The sequence below is a fragment of the Haemaphysalis longicornis genome, unplaced genomic scaffold (genome assembly GCF_048455015.1).
Source record: "Haemaphysalis longicornis isolate Haplotype H1 unplaced genomic scaffold, Haemaphysalis longicornis Haplotype H1 scaffold_7, whole genome shotgun sequence".
NCBI classification, from domain to species: domain Eukaryota; kingdom Metazoa; phylum Arthropoda; class Arachnida; order Ixodida; family Ixodidae; genus Haemaphysalis; species Haemaphysalis longicornis.
The window spans coordinates 4,403,531-4,421,385 of record NW_027526422.1 but is presented as its reverse complement, the minus strand read 5'-3'; the positions used below and the strand labels follow the sequence as shown (position 1 = coordinate 4,421,385).

Below are 17,855 nucleotides of genomic sequence, written 5' to 3'. Positions count from 1 at the left end.
ATGGACACCATAGTGTGTGTAGAACCCAAGCTATGAGTTGTAAAAAAAAATGCTATTTTCACATAGATTTTAGTGGTCGTCAGTGCTATAAATTGATGTTATGACTCAAATACTGTTGGGTCTGGATATTTGGCTGTCTGGAAGAAAAATAGCTCTACTTTCCGAAAATGACAATTTTGAAAAATCGATCTTTTTGGCCAAATTTTAGGAAACTGACCTGCATCCACCATTAATTAGCATTATTTATAATTGGTTAGCAGGAGTACCTTAAACCTGTAAGTTAGAATTGACATAAACGAACGTGCTTACCAGATAAAAAAAACTGCTTTTAACATTTTTCCTCAACTTCTAGTATCTATGTCTTGCTGGTAACTTTTTGCCAAATAGTTTTCGTTTTATTATTCTCAAGAACAACCAAGGAAGAATTATCTCGGTAACTAGTTACCTTTAATCAACACTAATTCGATCTGATATCATCTAAAAAATCTGAACAAGCAGATGAAGTTGCATCGAAATTGATTGGAAATAAAAATATGTTTCAAAGACCAGTGTGCCCCCTTGAACACGGAACTTGCAAGGTTAGGGGCAAGAAATTCACCACTCCTTTTGATGCAGAAAGCTTCATTGACTTCCCAGGCAAAAATGACCTCGAGACTTCATGTTGGTTAGCTTTCCTGCACGGACGCTGATGCAACTCACATGCACACCAAACATGCCCTGGCCCTCTCGTCGGTGCGGCGCTGTTGAACTGCCTCACTTGCACCGTCATGCGTGGACTACGATGCATGCACTCCCTCTGCCTGCCCAGGCAATGAATGCTGCCCGTGATCTTCTTTCGCCCTGTCCCCTCCTGCTTCCTCCGTCTCCGTGGTACTACAGCCAGCGCTCGCACGGCAGAGGTGGGAAGTGATCTCGTGTGAACGTGCCCCCCTTCGGCAATGAATGAGGCTCTCTGCACTGAGAGGAGGGGCTTGCAGTGGACTAGCGTGCCCTCTTTGCCTGAAACTAACCTGCTTTTTAAGAGTGGTTAGTTGATGATCATAGCAAATGTTCACGACTCCACTTTTAACAGGGAGTCATGATAGCAGATTTCTTCCCAGAAATGACCACAGTCTATGCATTTCACTTAGTCTCTTGTTGCAATTCCAGTCCGCAGGTTTGTCCCTCCAATGCTGCTTCCATCCTGGTACTCCGCCACGAGGTGACATTCAAGATACACAGCTGCCTTTAGGCGGAAAGCTACGGAAGGTGGCCTTCAAGCACACCAATCGTGCCACCGGCAAACACTGCAGCGTCAGCGAACGTTGTGCCTGCTACTGCAGGAGTCACGAGAAGCTGGCGACAACAAGCAGGGCACACCAGGCCTTCTGTGGCCCAAAGAAGCTGCACGCCGGATTGCCACGTTCACTGAGCCAATGCAATTGCACGGAGTGAGGCCATCACAGGGCAAGATTACAGCAAAAGCAATGGGTGGGCCATGCAATTCACACAACACAGGAGGCAGACAATACTTTGCCAGCAATTAACGACAAAGCACAACCAGCGATAGCACCGCTTATTGAGACTGGCAGGCCTCTGCATAGAAATGCTGTCAACTTGCATCCTTACGCCAAACACAGTGGAACCCCAATGGTACGTGCACCGGTTTCACGGCAACCCACACTTATGACAGATACCGCGGTCCCAGCAAGCTCCCCATAAAAACAATGCCTTAAAAATGATTATATAACACTCGGGTGCACGCAGTTTGGTTCACACGAATAAAGCGGCCTTCTACCCACTGTTTACACCCCTTTGCTGCCTCATCCTGACCTTTCTTTATCCTTAGCCGCATTTGGCACTGCTCAGGCGGGCCCGACCACTTGCTGAACAAGCAGAAGCAACGAGGCGGAAGTTAACCTCCGACAGCCCCACACAGCAGCAGAACGCCAACGGGCCAGCCACGAGAAGTCAAAGTCCAGGTGGCTGGCGGACCGTGAATTTGAAGCTCCCATCGACTAACGTGAAAGACCGAGCGCCTGCTTTCCTCGCACGCTCAATTCAAGTTTCTTCCTGTCACGACGCACCCCCCCCCCCCCCCCACCCCATCTCCCCCCGCAATGCTTCAACTTTCGCATCACCCCACGGTCCTTTCTTTCCGGTCTTCACCACTCTTCTGAGTGTCTCTGCTCACGAGTGTCTCTTGCTCATGAGTGCCTAATTATCTCTGCTTATGAGTGTCCTTGAAAGCTGCGCAGTCGCTCCGTTCCTTATTTTCCCGCCTTTTTTCCATCTACGCCTAGTATTACTGTTCGTTCTACTTGGCCTTGGCAGTTTCACACTCGCCTTTACCCCTCTCAGTCTGCTCGGCCATGTTGGTCTTCACGGCACACAGCCGGCGGGCTCGTGCAGGCACCATGCCACGGTGGGGAGGGAGGCACAAAATAGGAGGGTGTCTTTTAATTGGGATTTAAGCTAGGGGTTTGCAAATTACGCAAGGACGCACTAAACATAGTACAGTAATCCCTCATTATAACGAAATCGCTTTACTCGAAATATCTATTTATTCGAAATATTGTCTGGTCCCAACCCAAATGCATGCATTTTAGGCCGCATTACTCGATGCGAATGAAGAGCTGGACCCGCTGACACCGAAGTGGCGAGCGGAGGCGTCACCAAGTGGGCGACCCAGTGGCGAGTCAGGCGGTCAATATGGCAGGTTAAAAAGCTGGTGTTTCCCCGACGATTTTCTCGAGCCAATCATGCTCGATTTTTGCCATCCGACTTAAGACAAGAGGTCGAAATGTGTGGTAGGGTGATTGAATTTTGTTCCTAGACATTCGTCGATGGCGTGGACGCAACGGTGCGCGAACACTGACACTCGAAGCATAGAATTAGAAGTGTTGTCGAAAGCGGGGCACTGAAAAAATCCTTCTGCAAACTTCACGGCTGTACACCGCGAGTAAAAATTGCCCAAAGATCATGAAAAGCCCCAGTGCAAAACCGGTCAAAACCCAGTGCAAAACCTGTGTACCCACAATGAGCAATTAATTGTTTTTTGAGCTCAACAAACACAACCTCTGATTCGAGCCGTGGAATTAGCACGAAACTCTCATAGCATTGTAAAAGTGGCCGCTGCCTTCCCCTCCTCATTTGCTCTAGAGTCTGCGAGGCGTTTGGACGCCAGTCACTGCTTGGTCAAATTGGAGATGGAGTTGCTCGCGCCCGGCAACAAAATGAAACAGCCAAAGCTCGCTGCCTTTTCTCCTCCTGAATAAAGTTTTGCTTCACTGAATGCATTGTGTTTTGATTCTTCGCAGTTGTGGCCCAATTAAAGCTCAAGTACATTAGTTTTGTCGAGTGGTCGCTTATATCAAAATACCGCTTATAACGAAATTTTTCGCCGTCCCGCTGACTTCGCTATAATGAGGGATTACTGCAGTTTACGAGTTCTTAGCCCACCTGCCCCACAAGACCACCTACAAGGCCGTATCCCATATCCCAATCATACATTGCTTTTACGTGGTCCCTTGAAAGCCGTATTATCGGGGTTACACTGCACTTGGCGTAAAAATCGAAGCTTGAAGCCTGTGTGTACGTTTCTGCAATGACGCAGGGCACTTGGCCAGAGATGTCCCTCGTGCAATTGTCCCCACACCAGCAGGAAGCACCCTCCCCCAAAACCAAGAGCATGCAGCATGCCAAGGAGGAGGAGGAGTGAGCAGCCGGCCCCGACCTACCGCTTGGGACAGTGCTTGGGACAAAGCCTGCATGGTTTCCCCACAGATGCTGACCTGAGGGGGAGCCGCCTGCGGGTTGGGCTGCTGGGGAGGCCCCTGCTGCACCTGCTGGGGCTGCCGCGGCTGGTAGTAGGCAGGCCCCACGTGCTGAAACACGGGGGGCACAGGGGGGCCGTTGCTCTAGCGAGGCGCCACCCCAAGTAGGGGCCCCACTTCCAGTTTCACTCGACCGCTGCCGTATTCCAGAGTTTCGTTATCATCGCTTTTACTTTCGTCACAAAGTCGGCCATCAAGCCGCCCCCCCCCCGAGAAGCTTCCCTCCCCGAGAGATGCTGCTCCCTGGAAGTCGGCACAGAAGGCACAAGTGCAACTGGACATCAACGAGGTTGACAGCCATTTTGCCACAAGCCAAAGGTGCTTTTTAGTAACCTACACATTTCCATTGGCTACTGCATACAAGTGCACTAGTGCTAAGTAGGCATATTACACATATTTTGACTGCATATTCATATGCAAAGGAAAAGGTATTTCAATGAAACCAAAACAAAGCCTAGTTACGAGGCACGCTATTATGTTTGCCATCTCAGGTTTGCATTTAAACAAAACACACATGATCAAGAGTTTCCACGTACACTTATTTCACATCTGCACGTCCCTGCTTTAGTGTTTGCAGAGTGGTCCTTTACGATAGTGAAACTTTGTTAATGACAATTTATTATCTTGAATCCTTGAGGTTTGATGTATCCCCAAAATGGCATTTTGTTGTCAGCAGCGATTCCCCTCCCCCCACACACACACACAGTCAACATGGCCAGTGTACACTGCTGGTCGCACTTGTGGCCAACCGCACTGAACTGACTTCCTTGACGTGATCTAGCCTGAGCATCAGCCAGTTGTGAGAAGCTTTGAGCTCACAATTGGCATGATCCCAATTGAGTAACGGTTTGTTTACATCTGAGACAATAACCACGAGCAGAGCCAGCTGAGCTTACACCACAGAGCACGAACCCACCTGTTGGCGAGAAAGCTGTGGCATTCATTTCAACTATATGCTCAAGGATGCAAAAACTCATTCTGCTAACCAGACCACACTGAGGTTGTCTGGCCACAGCCCTATACACACTGCACAGTCAGCTCCGTGCAGCATGAACCAGATTTTCCCCTTCATAGCGTGCTTTGTCAACACTGGCACTGACGCCCAAGATTCGAGGGCATCGCTGCATCTGCAGTGTGGCTGCTTCCCCCCATCAGTAACTGTGCTGGCTGCCTGCTTGCAAAGAGAGCAACACGTTATACCCGTCGCAGCGGCACTTTCTAACCGGATTTAAACAAGGCGGAACTGACTTTTCAAGCATGCTCGATGCATTGCCGCTGCTTCCCGGCACGTTTAAATCCCGACTGAGAAGTTGCACTGGTTGCAATACTTACGTATGCCAGAAAGCGCCAAAAAGGTACTCCGCGGTACCTCTGCGCACTTGTAGCCAGTATCAACCGAATTCACAGCCGTGACAAGGCCCTCCAATATAGTGGGGTTGTCTGTAGCAAAGGGTGGAACGCTTTGTGTTGCCTTTTTTTTTTGCGATAAAAGCTGGCTTCTGCTGTTTTTTTTTTTTTCATATTTTTCCTAATAGCGACAATACGGAAAGATTAACAGCCACGGCGAGGCCGTTTTTGTTTTCATGCTGAGTTAACCCCCGGTGCTGGAGTGCACAAATGCAATTTTGTAAATGCATGTACACTCTAGACTGCTTATAATGCATGTCGCGGAAGCCGCAGAAACCACCACTATAAAGAACACGTGCAAATCCTGCCACATCGCAACGTACCTTTCACTCATTCTTTGTTTATCATCACTCAAATGAAGGCCTCTTAAAAACTGAGGCACGGTCTTCAATTCGGCTTTTTTCCCCACATCAGCTGCTGCTGCAGGGTCTTACAAACTGCGCATCCTTTCACAGAGCGTGGCTTTAACTTCCTTTGCGTTTGTGCTTTGAGAGAGCACAGCTGCGTTTCGTAGCCTCTCTGAACGGATGCCTAGGGACAATGTAATAAGAACGCAGATGCGACTTTTCGTCATCCCACCTTGTATTCGTGATGCTGAAGGCAGTTGCTTATCAGCACAATGTACAGATAGTGCAAACCTTCGCTGTCAGTCGCTATCTCCAAATCTTCAGAAATCACGACGGCGGTTGCTTATCTGCACAACATTTTAATAGAAACAACTTACCACGCAGGGGTGGGGCTCATTAAGCAAGGGCAGTTGTAGTTATCACGAGATTATAAACGGAACGTGCAACCTAAAGGGTGCCTATTATCTTTGTGTGTGTTTATGTTGTTGGAGAGCAGAGAGCGCGCACTGCGTCACATAGCAGATTCCAACATCTGCCCCCCCCTGCACTGGTCGATCAGCAGACCTGCGAAAAATCTGCACTATAAATGGTATTGTGCTTCGGCCAACCACCTTGGAGATGCGGTGAATTCTATGGGAGGCAAACCGGTAGTCAAAAAAATCCGCGTTACATATGATCCTGCACTATAAGCAATTTAGTTATAAATGGTCAACACTGTATATGTAACTACGTAAATTTATTGCACACTCATTTGATACAAATTGTGGCATATTTAAAGTTGTCACCTTCTGTGGCATTACTCAGCGGGCACGAACGTACGACGGCTCTCTTCCGATCAAGCGTGAAAACCTCAATCGCACTTCTGAGGCCAGGACCGAGCTTGAGCAAGATCGGCCCGGGTGACGGGGGCATTCGCCTACGGCGGCACTGGGCAAGCCCGCACTCACCATGGTGGCCGGGTGCTGCTGCTGCGCCTGCTGGGGTGGCCCCTGCCCCAGGGAGGCGGGCCCCTGGGCCAGGTACAGCCCTCCGGGAGGGGGCTGCGACCCCAGCGCCTGCTTGCTCATCTCATGGGCACCCCCAGGGCCCCCAGCGCCGCCTACGCCTGCCCCCCGTGGTAGCTGCTGCTGAGGGGGAGAGAGTCGCGCAACGCCCCCCACACAGTCAGGCCTCCTCCTCTGTCCCCCGACCACAGGGCCACAACCAGCAGGCCACCCTCCTAGCAAGAGCAAGGCTCAAAAAAGTTCCCACAAACAATGAAAACAAAGTAGGCACTTACATACGCGTGCTGTAATCTGTAGTCTTCTGTGCTCAAGCAGAAACATGGAAGGGAAAAAAATCAGAAAAAAGGAGTCACCATCGTGTGAAGAACAAAGTTCAGCTCTCTACAAAACATTGCTTGGGTTGGTGACATATCCTAAATCTTCAAGCAGACCACTGATGCTGACAAGAACAAGCGAGGTCAGAAGCACTCCACTAGGGGGCTGCAAAATCAGGAAACAAACCTTTTGGGAAACATTATGACCTCAAAAGAAGCGACACTTTTCGCCCCATGTCCCACCTGGATACAGGAGTTAACGAGGCATCATGGCGGGTGACCAGAAAATGAGTTGCACATAATGTAGGAGGTGCAATAAACTTCCCTTGAGCCACTCTATTACAATATTGGGCCCAACAAGCACAACCCAAAACAAAGCAGCACATTGACCGAGCACCTAAATGCGAGAAAACATCACATCATTTCTTTTAGTCATTTGAGCAAACATAAGCCGCATAGAAGATGACAGTGAACAGCGATTAAAGCTGCCATTGAGAGCATTCGAAGAACGAAACAACGTGATTTCAGAGTGAATTTTCAGCTAAACAAAATGGTAACACACTAAAATTATAGCTGCCTTAATAGGACACTGAGGTGAATTTGTAAAGCTCTTGTTTTTTCTTGCACTGTGTAGACTGGCTTAAATAAACACTTTTCATCGTTTATTCGGCCGATAAGGCAGTATTTATTATAAAGCCCAAAAGAAGAGCTACCATGTACAGTCTGCATCAGCTGCAACAACAGCCGTGACGTCAGTAAAATCTGCTAAGTGATTGGACAATGTCCAAGATTAGAATTCAAACCATTTTCGGTTTATGCTCTGTGAAACATGTTTGACATCTGACGTTATCGTTGGCCAGGCATTCTCGATATTGCCGTAATCGGCATACTGCGCTTCTGCCATGTTGTCGGCTGTAAAATGCGCCAGATAAGCCAACCAGCCCGGCTTCCTCCAGGCCAAAGGAAACAAAAAGCCAGGGAGTTGCATGCACTGCGGGTACACCTGGGCTACAAGGCAAGCTGTGGCGGAGAACTCTGCACAGATTTCAAACCCCCGACTCGTGGGGTGAGGCTTTGCGCCCCCATGCCACCAGCATTGAGCCCCCGTCCGCAAGCTCAGCAGCCCCAGCCACTGAGCATTAGTCGGGTGGCAATTTGGGTCATCGTGCTAGTAGCGACCCCAAAGCCAACACAGCAGCTATCTCCACAAGCAGACAACCAGACGCCCAAGTGGCGAATGTGGTAAAACACAGAGTACAGAAAGGGAAATGCACTCACCTCTAGAAACCGGGACCGGGTTTTGACTTCTGTGTTGTATACTGATTGAAGCAAGTCAAGGATGGTTCACAAGCAGCAACACGAAAGAAACAGCCACACACGCCACTGCGCGAGCCTAGACACTCCACAGGCTGCGTGCAGCGGGCCCCGGCTGCCCAGGAGGCAGCACGGTGAACCCTGCAGCCCAGCTACTACACAGAATGGCCCCCCTGCACACGCTCGACAGCCTTGCAGCACTTACACTGCTGCACGCAGCTTGTGAAATGACCTACAGTGCCCAGTCAATGATGCGAACGGGAGACAGCTGCACTGGTTTCTTCACTCAAACCTCGTCAGACAACAATTGAAATAAAACAAAAAAAAAATGCTCGACAAAGCTCACTTGGCAACTGCAACTTGCTGCACAAATGCATAAAACCCAAGGCAGCAGCCAAACTAAGAACAAGCAAAGAAGCACAACCACTGCCACGCGGCTAGGGTCCACAGATTAAAGGCAACTGGAAGTTGCAGAATTTAATTTTACGCCTCATTTGAAAGTGCAGTTCACACTGAAAAATTCTGCCTCATCATGTGAAACGACAAAAAAAAAAATCACAAAGGAGAAGTGCCCAACCAAAGGGAGAACATCATCCCACATAATCCCAACTGTTCCTGGAATTTGTGCTCGAGGCGCGAGTGTCCCTAAAGCAGGAGAGAATTAACTACCCCTGCTGCAACTGCCCGTTTAGAGCAGCCAAAGCTGTGAGCGGTAAAGACGGCCCTCTGCAATAGGCTCACCACAGCAGGGTGCTTTCTGCTGTGGCCTTCTTCAGGGAGGCTGTCGAAGCCCCCCTCATGGCTGCAACTGAGAGGAAGCTGGGCAACACTGCTCGCGGAGAGTCACACACAGTCCACCCTGCCGAATGTGGGAAAAAGAGGCCTCCAAACTATCTCACGTGAGCAGAGCAGTAACATCTGCTGGCCAAGGCACTCCGTTTCAATCACACCGCCTAATCTAAGGGCCGGACGTGCTTACCGACCCGAGACATTCAAGCAAGTTCAGAGCAGCTGCCTAAAACAAATGGCAGAGCGATGCCCCCTGACTCGCATGTGGATGTGGCACACCACATGGAAGACACTGAAACCTCGGCCCGAATGCACAGCCATTTCTTTGCTCGCATACAGTGCCTCAAAATTCAATGTTGGTTGCCCAAGCAAAGTCTTCTTTTAATGTGCTGCTTGCCCTCTGTTCTCTGGGGCTTCATGTTCCTCCGTCCCTCGTGCGAATTAGGCCTTGAAGAGTATCCTTAACACAGCATGGGGGATACTGGGCCACTGCACTAGCTGGCAACCTTCCGTGGACAGACCCACCTACAATCCATTGAGAGCACGTCCGACGTTATCCAGACATCGAACCCCCTGTACTGATGTCCATGACCGCTCGAAGGAGCTCGGAAGAGGAGCTTCCCTCCTTTTGTGTTCACGATACTCAGCCCTGCCGACACTAGACTGGAAGTGCTCAGGTGGAAAACAGCGAAGGGCCATGGTGTGCGCCTACAATGACAAAAAAAGGCAACTTTTTTTTTTTTTTTAGATTTCCTAGCTGAAACACCTAGTACTTCACAGTTCCATCACTTACACACCATTTGGTTTGCATAAACCGCTTTACTACAACTTTTGTTGTCCAGATCACACCTAGTTTTTTTTTTTTTTTTTCCATAGCTGGCACCATCCAGTGTTGTTCTGCTCGAGTGTTTTCTACTTTGCCCATTTATGCAACGGCCGCCTCTAATTTAATTTTAGTCCACAGTTATACGCAAGCTTAACTTCCAGACTGTGATACCATGGAAACCATGCGCTTTCTTCCACAAAGGCGTTCATCGGACGCGAATATCAGCGCCAAAATGTAAATCGCGAAGCGCAGCTAGGCTTCCCTTCACATTCAAACCGCGAAACGTAACCAGTCGATATGACCGTGCACTTGGCAGCTGCACGACGAAAGGCACCACCGACGCAGGCGTACAAAGAAACCACCGAGAGGAGGGGCATCGGCGAAAAGAAGGAATCACGGTGGATGGCGCAAACGCCAGAACAACAAGCGAGCATCCTCGCGGGGAGATCAGTGCGCGCAGGGGGCCAGGTGAACGTCCCCCGGCCACGGGGCAGCGGCACGGGCGAAAGGATGCCTCCACAGCGACGCCGAGTTGACGGCCACGAAGACTGCCCCGTCGTCACGGCCGCCGTCGTCTTCGGAGACCGTCACGAAGCCGACGGGCGATGCCGCCGCCGGAGGCGGCCCCCCGCCCCGCCTCCTCCTAGCGTAGCGCATGGGGGCTCGCCAGTACGCGCGAAGAACGCAGCCAAAAGGTCATGCTGCCGACGCACCAGAGCTAAGACGGCCAGCGGCCACAGTTCGGGCACATACGCGAGCGCCAACACCACCAGACAAACGCGAGAATAGCGAAGCTGCCGCTGCTGCTGCCGCCGCGGCACAGGGGCACAGGCAGCACAGGCGCGTTGGCGTTGGCGCGACGCCGGTCGGCAGCGGCACCCGGCGGAGGAAAGAGAAGAAGCGAGCCGTGACGTAGCCGGCGCGATGACGTCAACCGGCGTCGTCGGAGCTCCTTCGACCGATGCCCGCGCGCGCGGGCGGCCTTCGGGGAATGCCATAATCGCTCTCTCCGCCAAGGGCCCACGTACCGGCTTCCCTCCCTCCTTGGACGAGCGGACACGATGTAACCTATTCTACTTTGACAGATCACGCCAGCGTGTCTCCTACACACGCCCGTGCTACCGCGGACGAAATGCGCAGAACTCGGAACTCCGTCCCAACAGTGCACTCTGAAAGACGAACAAACCAGTCCGTTTAAAACATTGAGCGGACTTGCCCGACGGTAGACGCGCTGCTTGGCACAACGCGCAGCGAGCGAGCGCTTCGTGCTTTATTATGCCGGTCAAAACAAAACCGTTCCTGAGATATTTTCACTCGTTACTCCGGTCCCGTACGCCCTGATTGTACGGCGAATGAAGTGCCGCGAAACATACGCTTGCCAATGTCGTCTCAAGCATTCGCAATGAGGCAAGTACGGGACAGCCTCGGACGCTCGGGAGGCATTCCAGCGGTGTCACTAACACAGCAAAGAAAACACGGGGGGCGAACGGGTTAAACGACCGACGGGCGATGTGTCAATCGGCGCCGCTTCACGTGATCGAGCCATCAACGCGTTGCGGCCGAGACCTGTTGGGACAGCGCGGGCCCCGCCAGGCCCGCAATTTCCGGCGCCGGAGGGCAAACCGCTACTACGCGTCGCCAAAACAGCGCACGAGTCAACCTCTCGCCGAAAAATTGGCGCTTGTAGAAGCAACAAAGAGCGACACAGCAAAAATGCCTCCTTCGAAGCAAAGAACGGGGGTTTATGCCTCGATCTCTGCGAATTTTCCGGCACGCAACGGGGGTAGAACGGGGCATGATGGAGCGCACGCAAGCGGCAAGTACTAGAGCCACTAAATAGGCTACGCTGATCTAGTGGCTCTAGTAAGAACGAGCCCGACCCCCACAATTCCAAAGGGAAAAGACCAAAGGCCGCCGGCAGGAAGCCGGGGATGGCAGCGCGGAAAGGTGGCCGCCACCACGCCTGCCGCCGAACCACCCCACCGTGGGGACGCTGCCTTTGGGCGGCGAGAGCGCTGGCGCCGCGACAAGCACCAGAAAGCGCTCAAAGGTCAACGATCCTCCCACGCGATGCGCGAATGGACAGGAGGCGGCACAAAGGCGACATCGAAATGCGCAAATGACGGCGAAGGACCTTGGAAGCGTGCCCTTCGCTATGCACGGCTTCGCTGCCCTGCTGCGGCCGACGGCTCCAGAGCCCGTAACATCGAAGCCACACGCTGGCCGTCCGCTTTCAATTCAGTCAAAAAAAAAAAAAAAAAAAAAAGAAACGATGCGCACCGCGGTCTACCAGACGAGTCATCGAAACGGCCATCATAACATTACAAGCGCGTATACCCAGCACAGCTAAGGCCAAAGCAATGCAACCATATGCTGAATCAACCCATTGGTACCCCCTGCTCTTCCAGTTATATTAAGAACGCGCCAGGAGAAAAAATTGGGCCCATCTCCCCGCGAGGGGGACTCGAGTAAATGCGTCGCATAGGGGGTGGGTGTATTGCGTTAACGTTTAGTGTTTGGGGAGTTGGTGGTAGTGAATGCGTTGTATCAGCAGCTTCTTGACGTAGTTTGAATGAGTCAAGGATATAAGGCGCGTTCGTAGCTTCCCATTCTGTGTCGGCTTTGTGGCGCAGTGGGTAGAGCACCATGTACATTGCGTTCCGCCCGCAGGGTCGAGGGATCGAAACCAGGCGCCGGATAGTATTTTTTTTATATAGTGTAGGGGGAGGGGTGCGGACTACGACTACGGACGTCAACGCGGGTGACATCGTGAGTTACTGAAATGCTCTGCATTTAAAAAAAAAAGAACTCTTAAGACTTGACGGTAGCGAAGATGTACGCAACCTTTACGATCACGACGGCGTTTAAGTCCACGATTTCAGCCGATTTGCTGCTTCGCTGCCGCAACGACCTTTACTGCCGCTGCTATAACGGCGAAGCAGAACGAGCGAACGGAAGTAGGCGCCCGAAGGTGCAACGTGTACCCCTATCACGTGTTCTTTGTCGTGAAGGTGACGTGATTCCTCTCCCGACGGTCAAAGCCGACTGAGTAAGCCCTCATTCCCACAGCTGTTTTTCACCCCGTCACGTCACCGTCTTCCGTCATGGGCGCCGTTTTTCGGCCGATTTCTCACCGAAAACGGTGCGACGGTGACGGGAGGCCGAGCTCGACGTTTCCGTCACGTCAACGTGATGGGACCATGCCCCGCGCTAAACCGGCTAATCAGAAAACAAATTTTTACGGCTAAATTTAGCGAAAAGTGAGCACAAACCATTTTCTTTACTTTTCAGATTAAAAATGCTCAATTCTAGGCTAAACCGATCACTAGGCAGACGACCCTGTAATCTGACGGAGAGCTCCAGTACGAACGCTACTCGTTTACGTCTCCGTCGCGGTTTCTTGACGTGACGGTGCAGTGAGGGAGAAGGTGACGGCTGTGTGAATGAGGGCTAAGTCGTTTGACTCTCGGGCACTACCACAGTGAGCCAGAATACTTGGTCACTGTCGCACTTCCAACTCACGGGCGTAGCCGCGTGGGTAAGGCGACTGACTTGACTCCGTTGATGTACCAGACATACGTTCGAGTCCTGCCGGTGATTTTTCTTCTTACTGTCATACTGAGTTTTGTGAAACGCCGGAATCAACAATTGCTAAACAGCTTCGCTGTGAAACGTTTTTTTTTTTTTTTTTCGCACTATGCGCTGATGCGCACGACCGCGGGGCGGCCACTGGTTCGCAAAGGCCTCGATTGCAAGTTTTTCATGCCCGACACCGGGTCCAGAGAGAGCACAGCTTGCAGATAAGCGAGTGCTTTGCGGCTCTCCACGCGTCCTTAGGGGGGTGAAAACGCACTCGGCGCGAGCTTTAAAGGGACACTGAAGTGAATTTGTCAAGCTCCCGTTTTTGCTTGCACTGCGTAGACTGGCTCAAATTAGCACACTTTTCATCGTTTAGCTGGTTGACAGGTCGGTAATTATTTTACAAAGCGCGAACGAAGAAACACTACCATGCGCGGTTTGCGGCGGCCGCACCTGTGACGACGGGAGGAGACGCACCGTGATTGGACGATGTCGAAAGTTAGCATTCAAACAAGTTTCGGTTCTGTAAAACAACATGCTTGACATCCGACAGCATCGTTGGATGGGCATTCTCGATATCTCAGTAATCGTCGTACCACGCTTCTGCCATGTTGTCGGCTGTAAATGCATAGATAAGCCTCCCAGGACGGCTTGGAATCGTAGCAATCACTAGCCGAGGCCTACGCAGTGGATGAACACCCTCCGCAGACGCTCAAATATCATGCTTTTTTCCCCCATATTTGGAGCTTGCCTCACTCATGCCTGTATCGCAAAAAGCGTGTTTGCACAAGGCCAAGGGTCTTGATTCTGGCCTGTGCCCACTGCCCGCAAGCAGTCGGTGCTTATGGCAACAGCACGCCAACGAGAACTCGCTAGCGCGAGTCTCAGCCTCCGCGCGTTCTGTGAACTAGTTCGTGGAGCAGTGAACGTTACCGCCCAAAAAAAGGTAAACTCAGTGCAGAAAACATCGGCCGAAAACGAAAAAGTCAACCTATAAAAAAAAAAGAGTGTAGCCTCGGGGATTCGAACACGTGACTTGCAAAACAGTTGCAATTACATACCTACGCTCCAGACCACTCGGTCATGGGCCAGCGCTGCTTACTTTGGAAATATAATGTATATAATAATGTATAACCAGTTTACACTTAGTTTTAGTTTTAGCATTTCAAGCAGCTTAGGCGTCTATTTGTTGTATTGCGCTCATGCAGTAAGCGTCCCCCATTTTTTCCACAATATCTCACGTCTAGCAATTGCATTTCTTAGACGGAAAAGCGTTTGAAGATGCGTTGTCGTGCAGCTGACCGCTGTGCTTGTTTGCCCAGCGCAAGGAAGTGCTTCCTGCACCCTAGTTTTACGCTGTACGGTAAAAGTATCAGTTGATTTTATTTCCTTAGTACCTATATTGACCTCGCTGACTTCTACGTCTTCGAGTGGCCTTAGATTTTCCTGCTGGCGTACCAGTCAGCGAAGCGTCGCATGTGCGCTTGTGCAGCGCTTGTGTGAAGCGACCTTGACTTGGAGCTAAATATTTGATTGATTGTAGGGTTTAACGCGCCGACGCAACGCAGGCGATGAGGCGCGCCGTAGTGGAGGGCTCCGGATTAATTTTGGCCACCTGGGGATCTTTATCGTGCGCCGAAATCTCGTACACACGGGCGTTTCTGCTTTTCGCCTCCATCAGAAAAGCGGCCGCCGCGGCCGGGAATCGAACCCGCGACCTCGTGCTCGACTTGGAGCTAAATACAGTGTACAAAGTAACAAAGTGAAGAAAGGCACATTCTTCCATTCACAAACGTGTCCTGGCTTCGTTTCAACTGAGCGAAAGAATTGCGACGACCCGTCGGAGGCCGGCGGACGAAACGCTGGGCCTGTCGCAAGGTCGGCGAGCCGTGCAGTAGCGCAGCCAATTGCCAGCTCATCTCCTCCTGACGTCACAGGAAAACGTCACAGAAAACTGGGCGAGGGTGCAGAGAGGAGGACAGCATTTTCGAATTGATTTTTCTACTGAAAAAATTCGCGTAAACGCGCTCAGGGTGGTCGAAACAGGGCCTAGGGACTCCGGACTACAATCTGCGCTCGTAATCCCGCAATGCTGACAAATCACTTCAGTGTCCCTTTAAAATGCTCTCAAGTGTAAAGAAAGGTTCATCAATATCGGTAGATTAAGTCTACCATGGACACGAATATTAAACCTGCATGCATAGGCAAAAACTACGGAACAGACGGAGTCCGTAGCTACCGCGTTCACCGGGACCCGAATGCACCTGCGCGCGCGGGAAATGCGAGGAGGTCACCCACAACCGTAAACAATGCGCCGGCGCCGCGGCCCACGCCATCCGGCAGCCAAACCGGTTACCGCTTACGGAAGCAGCTGTTGAATGTATTGCGAAGCAACTCGTACTTAATCCGGCTGGTAGTTGCCTAAATAAAGCTTCATCCATTCATTCGTTCGCCTATGGGCCCATCTGCCAGACGTTTAAGACTACCCAAACCAGTGCTAATAAACGCCTCGGGGTTAGTATGGCATGCACAACATCCATAAAATGATATACTATGGCGGCCACACGTACACGGAAGCGCGTGGCGAGAGCTGCCACTTTTGAACAGCGCCGCGAGGGAACGGCGCGCATGCTCACCGCGTCGCCTGCTACGTGGGTGCTGCCGGTGCTAAACATGTAGGCGACGTTGCCAGTGGCCGTGAACTGCAACAATATATTCTGCGCCGCGAAAGAAGTTCAGGGCATTTCAATGCGCAGCAGCATTCTTTGCCGAGTACCCCCACAGCGAGGAGCGCGTAAACGCCCTGCATTTCCACAAAAATGCCGATATCGCAGAAGTTCCACCTGTAATCACCATAATGCACTCTTAGGCAAAAAGGACTAAAAGTTCGTCCTTTCGGGGACTAACCGCCTCTGCCACAATCATTAGTCCCTTTGGGGACTAACTGCGAGGGGACGAACGGTTAGTCCCCCACCCGGATGGTCCGTTCCGATACTCCCCAAGGACGAACTGCGTAGAGTGCAGAAAAAAGAAAAAAGTTTGGCACCGGCAGGGATCGAACCCCTGACGCTCGGAAATACACTCAACGAACCCGATGCGCTATCCGCTGGACCACGACGCCGGGTGGAAGCTGCGGCAGATAATATTCAAGTGTACAGCGTGTAGTTCTGTTCATAACGCTACAGATCCATTGCAACTGGTGCCCGAATTTCTATCTGTGCAAGCGAACGTGACCGCGTTTTGCGCCGTGCGCTTAGCGCTTTGCTAGCTTTAGGGACTATTGCTCAGTTCGATTCGAAGTAGAGCCTCACAACCATAGTTTTTCTCGTAAATAACAATCAACTCGTCGTCGCCTAGTTGTGATAGGTAGCCGGCCGATCGGACGACTAATTTGTTTCCGCACAAATTAGCGCAAGCTAAGTGCTTCCTTAGTGTTCGATACACATGTTAAGTGCTCTATGTAAAGTATGTGAAAGGTGTCTGAGTGAGTGTCAGAATATGGAAACATGCCATATTTTCCTGCATCGGCGAAAGCGAATTCGGTGTTGCTTAGCCTGAATTCTTCAAATTCGCGTCGCTAGACGATTGCGACTGGGAAATGCAAGCGGGTTTTACAGCAGTTGCAGCATTGTCATAGCTTTGGTGCCCAAAGCAATTATGTACCGAGTGTTAAAAGATAACTTCGAGACGCTTACCTTCAGCAAGCATTTTTGTTTTGCAGTTGTCATCAGCAACATGCGTTTTTTCTCGTCTGTTAAACATACATATTCATTACGCTCAGGAATCCACTTTTGCTATTGTCTAATTTTTGCGTTACTGTTAAGGCGCTTGAAAGCTTTCGTTGGCCGTTATTACCTCGCACGAATCGTATGCAACACAGCGTATCAACATAACCTCGCCGAGAAGCGTATGGCAATCGCGCTTCGCCGCTCCTTGCCATTACCCGCCGCTCTACTAACCCTAGGCGATTTTCTTATAACTAACCTCAATATTTTCTCCCGTGGCACCATCTAAAGCACCCAGCGACTGCAATGGCTTGTGTTTTGGAAATATAAAACTGTTCGCAGACATATGCGCGAAAGGGCAACGACGACGCCATTAGGGGATTAACGGCGAAGCAGAGAGACTAACTGCATGCGTTTCGTCTTCCCGTTACTCCTTATAGATCGGCGGGGACAAACAGTTAGTCCGCATTTATGCACACGGCACGTACTCTGCCGCAGATACTCCCCTTGAAGATGAACGGTCGCCCGCGAAGACTAACGGCTGTATTTTAGTCCCTATTTTAGTCCTTTTTGCCTAAGAGTGTGGCGTAAATAGAGATAACTGCTGGCACGAAATTTCGAAGAACTAAAAAATAAGAGAAATATGAGAAATTACAAAAATCGCGAAACGTGCAGCGCTCTGCATTTCCACAATAACTCAGATTTCGCGAAAGTTCCAAATGTCATCTTTATAAA

General features: G+C 50.9%; 1 protein-coding gene across 14 annotated transcripts in view; it reads right to left on the bottom strand.

The window, feature by feature from the left end:
• Positions 1-17,855, bottom strand: part of LOC144144338 (eukaryotic translation initiation factor 4 gamma 1-like) — a 123,238-nt gene that overhangs the window by 84,464 nt on the left and 20,919 nt on the right. For 2 of the 14 annotated variants that reach the window (XM_077675737.1, XM_077675739.1), the window contains exons 1-5: positions 10,331-10,636; positions 8,166-8,206; positions 6,849-6,874; positions 6,517-6,696; positions 3,720-3,866 (exon numbers count right to left, since the gene is read on the bottom strand). In XM_077675737.1, the coding sequence (XP_077531863.1) occupies positions 3,720-3,866; positions 6,517-6,696; positions 6,849-6,874; positions 8,166-8,206; positions 10,331-10,473 (537 nt within the window). In that variant the 5' untranslated portion in view covers positions 10,474-10,636. Of the gene's footprint in view, positions 1-3,719; positions 3,867-6,516; positions 6,697-6,848; positions 6,875-8,165; positions 8,207-10,330; positions 10,638-17,855 lie in introns of those variants that run through there. The other 12 variants (XM_077675750.1, XM_077675747.1, XM_077675751.1 and 9 more) reach the window with 10 other exon arrangements.